Source organism: Scomber scombrus, chromosome 1 (genome assembly GCF_963691925.1).
Source record: "Scomber scombrus chromosome 1, fScoSco1.1, whole genome shotgun sequence".
Taxonomy (NCBI): domain Eukaryota; kingdom Metazoa; phylum Chordata; class Actinopteri; order Scombriformes; family Scombridae; genus Scomber; species Scomber scombrus.
The window spans coordinates 15,126,591-15,136,084 of record NC_084970.1 but is presented as its reverse complement, the minus strand read 5'-3'; the positions used below and the strand labels follow the sequence as shown (position 1 = coordinate 15,136,084).

Here is a 9,494-nt window from a genome sequence, read left to right as displayed (position 1 = left end):
CCTATGTTAATGTCAATTCAAATAACTATTCTGTTTATAACTGTTTGATGTGCAAGTAGTTAATATTTACTATTCCTTAGTGTGCAGTACTGTCACTACACATCACTTTGTTTTAATTCAGACTCAATTTTCATATTCAGTCACATTCATATTTTAGCAAGAAAACTGGATGGGTTTTTTTCATGTTTTCATTAAAACTGAGATGTTTCCTACCAGGTAAATATGTACCTGTCATACTGCTCTGATTGTGTCCGTGTCAACGTGTAACTCGACACAGCCGTTGTGTTGTTCTCTGTGAGGGAGCTGATCACACAGTCTGCCAGTCTCCTGTGCTGATAACCTGCCTGCTGCACCATGAGGGCTAAAGCATCAGACATGTACAGCAAGGACTGTGTCAAAGTGGCCATCAGAGTCAGACCGTTCAACAAGGTCAGTGTGCATGTGTTTGTTTCTGTGCATGACAATATGTAATGAAGTGATATGTTACTATAAATTGATGTATACACATGGGAAAACTGTTAGTGCGACTGTAATAGTGCATAGATTATAGTAGATATTACCACCAGTTGACCAGGGCAGCATGGTTCTAGTTTATTGAAAAAGAGAAAACAGGTTGATTTGATTTCAAGAGCATGTATTAATTTAATACAAATAAGACAACACAAAACAGTTAGAGCCCTCCTCCTGTTAGAGTGCAAAACAACTGCTAACACAACAGATTATATTACTGAGTACAATGAATAGAATAACTAAATACACTTGCAGCAGCTGTTCCCTGAGAAAGTATGTCAGATAAATAATATAGTAGCTTCACAGTGATGTAATGTATCTCATAGCGGCAGCACTGTTTGAACACGTGCCTTTGTAGCCATGTTGCTTTGGTGTGGTGGATGCTGGTTTGATGGTGTGTAGCCTTCGGGTGCTCAGATGATATACAGTCAACCTTGTGACAAAGCAGATTTAAATGACTTTCTTTGCAATAACTTGTCAGTTAACTGCTTTTATGTACAGTGCTGGTGACAGATTTATTTGCTTTTGCTGCTAGAGAAGAATTAAACATCAAACCCTCACCTTCCCCTCTTCCAATAGTCCTTTAAATCCAAATAAAACTTTCCCACAACCCTGTAATCTCAACCTCTGCTCTCATCCTTCTACATTTCCATCCTCCATTAGAGAGAAAGAGATGCAGGAAGTCGCTGTATTGTTTCCATGGTATCGAGCTCCATCACCATCCAGGACCCCCGTGACTCCCAGAGCCGCCGGTCGTTCTGCTTTGACTATGCCTACTGGTCCCACAGCGGCTTCGCTCAAGACCACAGTGGACTCTATCTGCCTGAAGAGCCTGGAGGGCGATACGCAGACCAGGTCAGCTCCCAGTCAACACAAAAATAGAAAACTGGTTAAAACAGCAGACAGAAAACTGATAGAAATGTAAATGTAAGACTGTCCAGACAGAATAGAATATAATGAGAGGTGAGCAGTGTTTGACAATGAATTACAAGTTGTTCACACATATGTATCTGCAGCTCATGAAATATAACCCTTCCCCAGGACAGCGTGTTCCAGGACCTGGGTGTAGGTATACTGGAGAATGCAGTGCAGGTAGAAAACATGATATATTCAACTGCATTTTTTATCACAAACGCCTTTTGTGCTGGTCGGCTAAACCAACATTTTGAGGTTGTAAGGTCTGTTCTAATGTTGAACCTCCTGAAATGATGTCTGCAGGGCTACAATGCCACACTGTTGGCCTATGGACAGACAGGGTCGGGGAAGAGTTACTCGATGGTGGGATACGGGCCCAACAAAGGCCTGGTTCCTAAACTCTGTGACCAACTATTTCAGGCCATTAGAGAAAACCAGGATACCAGACAATGCCAGGTAGGTCGTGTGTGTGTGTGTGTGTGTGTGTGTGTGTGTGTGTGGGGGGGGCTATTTACTATCACACAATGTCATGTATGCATGTTTGTGACAATTGCTCTAAATGTTTTTGCATTTTATATCTACACAGGTATTTTTCAGTATGTTGGAAATCTATAATGAGCAGGTAAAATAAACACTAAGCAGATTTAGTATTCCTTCTTGTGGGTTTCTTGTTTTTGTTCTTGATCTCTTCTTTTTGTCTGGACATCACATTGATTAAGTGGTCACTGTTTTGGTAAATAACCAGCTTTCCTCCTTATTGTTGTTTTCCTTCCTGTCCAGGTGGTCGACCTGCTGTCTCGGGCTTCACGAACTCCAGGGGGGCTCAGAGTCAGAGAGGAGCAGCAAAGAGGCTTCTATGTGGAGGGTCTCCGTACAGTCCCCTGTGACAGCGCACCACAGGTACAGAAATGAATCAAAAAGTATGTAGAGATAGAAAAAGACTAATGAGACATAACTAATATTTTTTATGAGCTTAGTCCTAATAGTAGAATAAACTATATAAAATAAATAAAATTTACTCAAACTTACTTAAAGAATAATCGGTTAACTGTGAGTGCTGCAAACAATATTTAGGGATATTTCAGATGTCCTTCTCTATGCTGTGTTAGTTTTTGTATACTTGTGTATATATTTAGAGTGATGTAAAAGTGTGAATTTTCTAACATAGGTGGAGCAGTTGATGGAACAGGGGACCAGGACCAGAACCACTGCCGCTACTCACATGAACGCCAACAGCAGCCGCTCACACATGCTCATCATCCTCCAGCTCAAACAGGTGCCAGAACAGGCCCAGTGCACAATTATGAGTATTTTGATTTAGTTTTGTTGCATTGTTCCATACTATGCCTAAAATTTGCAATCAATAATTGATTGAATCTGTGTACAGGTGTGTATGTACTATAAAATATGTCCTCTCATCTCATTAGAGCTTTTATCAGCTCTTGTTGACATAACGGTGACTTCTTGTCAGATCTTTTCTAAAGAGAGCATCACAAAGCAGTCTAACATCAACCTGGTGGACCTGGCTGGCAGCGAGCGCCAGCGGTCATCAGGGTCAGAGGCTGACCGACTCAAAGAGGGCACGGCCATCAACCTGAGCCTCACCACGCTGGGCAACGTCATCAGGTTGGTCCGGTGTCTAGTTTAGTTTAACTCTCATTTTGCTTGGTTTAACACATTTTCCACATCTTTTCCTCTCCTCCAGCACCCTCGCTGATGTGGCGGTGGGGAAGAAAGTCGTCCATATTCCTTACAGAGACTCAGTTCTCACGAAGTTGCTGCAGTCTGCTCTGGGAGGCAACAGTCGCACTGTTATGGTGACTCACGCTCTATCCAATACTCACATAATGTAGCACTGTCCTTATACAAATCCACTGTGCCCCACGTGAATGCTCCTCTTGTAAATATGATGTAAATACACAGTATAAGCAGGTCAATGAGATTATTTTTTAAATTTAGTAACATTAATTCATTTTCAAGATTGCCACGCTGAGTCCTGCTGACATCTGCTATGAGGAGTCTTTGTCAACTCTGCGTTATGCTGAGAGGTAAAACAGATTATCAGCGCAGTGTAAATTAAGTATAGAAATTAAGATTCCTGCTATTTGTTTTGTTTGTTTTTCTTTTGCTTTCTTTCTTCTCAGTCTAATTTTTATTTCTTCCCAATGCACTACCAACCATCACCCCTGACCCATTGCCCCCCTTCCTGCCCCACATCTTTAGGGCAAAGTGCATCCAGAACCGGGCTGTGGTGAACGAGAGCCCCACTGAGCGTCTAGTTAAGGAGCTAAAGGCAGAGAATGCCAGACTGCTGCAACGACTGAGCCGGCTGGGCCACGAGGGCCGCAGAACTAATGACGAGACCAGTAAGACTCACTGACCAGAAAAGAAAAATATTCAGTATGTGAGGGTAAGAGGTCAACATGTAAGTGTGTGCGTCTGTGTTTTTAGAGGAGCTCCGTCAGCTTTTGACCCACAATGAGCTCCAGATTAGAGCCATTCAGACTCTGTGGGAACAACACCTGCAAGAGGCACTGAAGGACTGGGAGCAACAGTATGCTAACATCACACAGGTAAACACACATTTAAATACACAATTAGAGATGTACACTTTTTGCTAGTTTAGTGTAAAAACACATGTATGCACACATACTGAAGGTGGTTAGTGGATTCTGTACTGCTCCTAATTGTCCTTTCCTGTCTCTTCTTGTCATTCATGATGTCTGTTTGTGCCTGTCATTTGCTGTAAGGAGAGGAGAATGATGCAGATGCATCCCTACATCCTGAACATCAACGAGGATGCTCAGCTGTCAGGGGTGGTCAAGCTTTTCATCCAGGAGGGTTAGTCTGTTTTCTTCTGTCTCTAAGCTTAGGTCTCTCCACTTTAATTTACATTTTTAGAGGGAGGGATTGGAAGTGGAGAAAGATAAACCAACTCATTATTACTGTCATATGTTTTTGCAGGTGAATGGGACATTGGCCTCTGTGACTCCTCCCCAAGATTCATCTCTATCAAGGGTTTAGGGTAACTTTGTATGAAGATCATATCAGGGAACAATAGAACATCACAAACCCAGTGCACAGTATGGTTAGATTAGAGACACTAAACAGTCATGTTTAGATGACTATATATACATGTTGTATTAAAGTGGATGTGAGTGATTGCACCCCGTGATTGATTAGTGGTCTGTCCAGGGTGTATAGGCGGTACATGTAAACCTGACAAAGAAGAAACTGGTGAAGATAATAATTTGTATAGTAGATCAGTGTTGGCTTGTCTGGAAACTTACTAAAGACACCATTTCTTATTGTCCGTTTGTGTGTCAGCATCCAGGGGCGTCATGCTGTGTTCAGGAACGAACAGCGCCGGGTAACACTGACTCCACTTGCAGGGTCAAAGGTCATTGTTAATGGCAATTCTGTCTCTCAGACAACTGAGCTGCAGCACCTGGTGGGTCTCATCACACACACACAAACATACATGGGAAAGGTTGTGGTATGAGTGTGTGACACACCGTTGAAGTACACACAAAGCATTTTATGTCTCCCTCTAGGATCGTCTCATTCTTGGGTCCAACTGCACCTACCTTTTCATCGGTTTTCCATCTGAAAGGGGAGGGGATGACTGGAGCCGCTACGACTACGACTACTTCCAGTCTGAGCTGGCTGCTGCTGAGGGCATCCACCTGGGTGAGCCAGAGGTTCAACAGGTGGAAGTCAAAGATGATTTCTGTTTGGGTGAATATTATACATTTGTTCTGTCTTTAGCTGATTCCAGTGCCGGTTCTAGTCAGACAGACCCCAGTCTGTTGGCTGTCTTCTATGACTATATCAAATTGATGCCCATGGTGGCTGAAGTCAACCAAATGAGCCAGGAGCTGAAGAAGGTAACACAAAGCCAAATACTGTCATTCAGATTCAATCTAATCTAAATCTAATTCAGATTAGATTTAACATATATGGCCCTAATACGCCGTCATAGTTTAATGTGTTCATTCTGGATCACAGTTATGTTTGTACCTCAAACAACACAGATACACCTTTTGTATGGTCTCACATGGACATGGTTATGTATTATAACAATTAATAAACACCTGCTCTTTATTGTTTGTCCGGTCTGTAGGGGGTGGAGTTCAAGCTGGAGATCAAGAATTTAGCACTGTCAGATTCAAAAGGCCACGATCTGGAGAAAGAGATTGTTATCAGAGTCACCTCTGTGGGAAGCAAACAGGTGTCTTTCTGCACCTTTCTATCTTACACATTCAAAGTGGAAATAATATCGGTCTGAATTGCACAGCTACAGTAAAAAGCCACTTATACCAGATTTCTGAATTTTTGCTTCTTTGTTTAAATGTTTATGCACTCCCTCTCCAGGTTTGGATGTGGTCAAAGGCCAAGTTTGTTAACCGTAAATTCCTGATGGAAGATGTCTACCAGCAGCATCAGGCTGAGCAGAGCGGACAAAATGTAATCTAATAGAAGGAACATTGTGTAAATCCACTATGTGTAGGATGTGAAAATGTTACATTTTTGCACTTCTCAGGTGTAATTTTTTTTTTAAAAACACTGTCAGGCAGCCACCAGTTTTTGAAAAATATTTCATTTGTCTACAAACAATAAAAAATGTGAAAGATCTATCTTTGGTTCCTGCTGTCAGAGAGTAGAGGGGCTGTCTGCAGCTGCGTTACCCAGAGATAAAGACCCCTTCTGGGATCCAATGGAGCCTGTGCTCCTGGGCACTGCTCACCTCTGGCTCCAGTCTTTGGCCTTCCGCATCCCTCTAGAGGAGCAACTGGAGGTATACTGACATAAAGCATAAATACACACTCACACAAAAAGGATACATAACCCACACACAGTCAAAGTATATATAATTTGTACATTTCTGCTTGTCAGAATGGGATTAAATAAAGAGTGATCTTTAACTGATAATATCTGTTGGCAGGTGCTGGGGTCAGAGGGCACAGAGGAGGCCATTCTACAAGCACAGCTGGTCCCCTGTTCCTCCACTGGACTGTATGACACACACACACACACACACACACACACACACACACACACACACACACACACACACACACACACACACACACACACACACACACACACACACACACACACACACACACACACGATAAGCATGTAGACATATTAGCATTAATACATAATCTGTCTCTCTTCCAGCCCTCTGGGTGAAGACGACATCCTGATTGACCCGTCTGAGTTACTGGGTCGACGACTAGACTTTCAGCTGTTCCTGGAACAGTGTTGTGGGCTCCGCTGGATCAGAGAGGCTCGCAATAGAGGAGTCCAAATTGGGTGAGATTTGTAGTTGCACATGTAGTTGCATTGAAGGGGATCAATCATGACTGAAGAGGGTTTAAGTACAGGAACTACAGGTCAGTATGGGGCACAGCCATGGGTTCATCAATGGATTTTAATATTTAGTGAAGAAAATACATCATGAAAGTCAGTGGTTATATAAGTGGCATTGTGGGAATTGAGATTCAACTCATAACCTCTGGATTTATGTTTATTCTCTCTCCACTTGCTTAGTTTCAGGTTATTTGACTGCAGCCAGCCTCTCTACACTCCAGCAGTGTGGCACAACGTCAATCCTCTGTTGGATCACAGAGTTCACTTTGCCTCCCTCCACACCTCCCAACATCTGCTGGACTACCTAGAGAGCAGTGCTGTCGTTCTGGAGCTCTGGGGCCTTCAAGGTGAGGATGAAGAGATGAATTGATGACTGAGGAGAGACAAAGAGAAATATCTCTTTTAGTCTTGCATTTAAAGATGAGAGCATCACAAAGAAAGGAAGATAGATGGATAAATGGGTAGATGTGTGTATGTAGGTACTGTAGAATACTGTACATGGTAAATGAATGTAGATGTTAAGCCACTGAGTCACATAAGATTGTAAATTCCCTTTGCATGAACAGTCAGATGCATCATTAAAATTGCTGCTCAGTGTTGGTTTTCTTTCTCAGAGGGTTGTACTGACTTGGTGTCGTCTCTGGACGGTGTGAGGATGACCACAGAAGGCGTCTTCATCATCGATGAGGCAGGCCCGACAGACACTATTGTGAGTTTGATCCTTGAATGATCCTTCATTTTGACTTTTCAGTACAGCAAGAGAAAATGTGGAGTAATTTACCTTGTTCCTACATCTGGAGACACACCAAATAATACTCCTTAACAAAGAAATAAATGCATGATAATACATTTGCATATTTTGTATTAGCTACACAAAAAATTAAGCTGTAAGATAGAATTGAAAAATCATATGATAGACATCAATAATTTTGTTTTTTCATCTATTTTCCCATTTTTGTAGTTGTGTAATTTGACTAAAAGTGTGTGTGTGTGTGTGTGTGTGTGTGTGTGTGTGTGTGTGTGTGTGTGTGTGTGTGTGTGTGTGTGTGTGTGCTGCAGCCTGCAGAATCTGCAGAGCTCAGCTGTTCATTGAGAGCTTTTCAACAGGACTTGGAGGAGCTGAAAAGCATGAATGCTTCCCTGAAGACAGAGAATCAGAGTCTGAGAGAACAGCTCAACACAGCCAGGAATGGTAACCAACAGACACATCAATCAATTTGTTACATGGCACAATATTTATATTGATATCATTTTGAAGAAATGTTAATTAACAGATTTACTTATCCTCTTTCAGGTGGGGAGGGTGTGCGTGGTCGGTCGGTTCGTCCCAGCTGTGATGCAGAGTTTGCTCGTGCTCTCAAGGTTTTCTACCACAACATGACCTCAGTGAGGGGTCAGCTGCAGCGCCTTCGCAGACACAGACCCAGCGTACGTATTCATGTGTGACTGCAGCATTAGTATTAGTGAGCACTACTACAATAAGGCCTTGTTGATGCAAAAACCCTTGTAATCAGTAGTAGATCTGTGTAGAACAATACACAATAAAGCACACACACAATTTAACTGGCAGTAAGATTAAAGTGGCCACAGTAACTGGTGAGGATTTTAGTAATTTACCTACTTTGGTTGCTTAAATCAAATATTTTCCTTTGGGAATGTTTGGAATGTAAAGTACATGTTTTTTTCAGACTGGCAGGAAATTTAATTCATGTCAGTGAATTTTACAAATGGTAACTTAACAAGAGTATGCAGAGGTTATTACAATCAACTGCTTATAAATGTAATTATTGTCAGCTATTTGTTACCATAAAACCTGTAGAAGGAACATCATCAAACCAGACATTTTTAGGTCAGCTAATTTACAATAAGTTACGAACCTGCTGTTTTTTGCAATGATAATGGTAATGTTTTTTGGTTAGCGACTCTAGTACTAATTCATAAAGTATCCTTATGTATGGTTACATGTTGAGATTACACTGACACTTATTCAATGTGGGATATGTGTGTGTGTGTTCTCTGAACTGTCAGTAAACGGTTGTGTTTGTCCAGGAGGAGTCTGACCTGCTGGGGCTCCGATTGTTTGTGGATGAGCAGAGCCGTCTGCTGAGAGACTTCTCAGAGCAGCTGGAGCAGAGCGTCTCCACACTCAAACAAGACGTAGCCGCCATCGTCCGCCGGAAACGTGAACGATCAGGAATCTGGTCATGACTAACTATAACTGTATTAATGTTGATATTGGATTTTGTGTAATGTTTAGATACTATCATCTTTATGAAGGTGGTGTAGTTTTAATTACATCTGTTTAAGAGCTCTAATGTCTTTGATCTGAAACCACACCATTCTGCTATTTTGGAAGCCTGTGTAGGAAATGTGGTCACTAATCAAAACATGTTACTGATGTATGCACGATACATTAAACCCATACAAAAATCTGATTAAAAAGTTCAGATATTAAGACATACTACTTCATGTACTACTAAAGAAAACGACCTGAACAATGAACAGAAGCAACAAACTATCCTTTATGTCGTAAAGTATAGCTCATCAGATATCAAAGACAAGGCTCCACAACCGAAGTGCTGAAAACAATGGAATATCTTACTGAGTTACTGAGAATGTTTGTATAAGATCAGTAACATTTGTTATTCAGCACGAGTATTTTAAGGGATAAAGTAGGAAGGATGTTCAGATGT

The 9,494-nt window shown here is 41.7% G+C and overlaps 1 protein-coding gene across 1 annotated transcript; it reads left to right on the top strand.

Annotated features, from left to right (window-relative positions):
• The first annotated feature begins 375 nt into the window (after positions 1 to 375).
• Positions 376 to 9,009, top strand: kif28 (kinesin family member 28). The gene is made up of 27 exons (XM_062444026.1): positions 376 to 429; positions 1,174 to 1,365; positions 1,552 to 1,602; positions 1,729 to 1,881; positions 2,012 to 2,047; positions 2,206 to 2,325; positions 2,594 to 2,701; positions 2,897 to 3,051; positions 3,131 to 3,242; positions 3,406 to 3,473; positions 3,649 to 3,791; positions 3,877 to 3,998; positions 4,176 to 4,266; positions 4,390 to 4,450; positions 4,753 to 4,876; positions 4,980 to 5,115; positions 5,194 to 5,312; positions 5,549 to 5,656; positions 5,800 to 5,892; positions 6,083 to 6,223; positions 6,371 to 6,441; positions 6,610 to 6,744; positions 6,982 to 7,148; positions 7,416 to 7,510; positions 7,861 to 7,993; positions 8,096 to 8,229; positions 8,851 to 9,009. The coding sequence occupies exons 1-27, from the start codon at positions 376 to 378 to the stop codon at positions 9,007 to 9,009; spliced, it is 3,081 nt and encodes a 1,026-aa protein (XP_062300010.1).
• Positions 9,010 to 9,494: the final 485 nt, after the last annotated feature.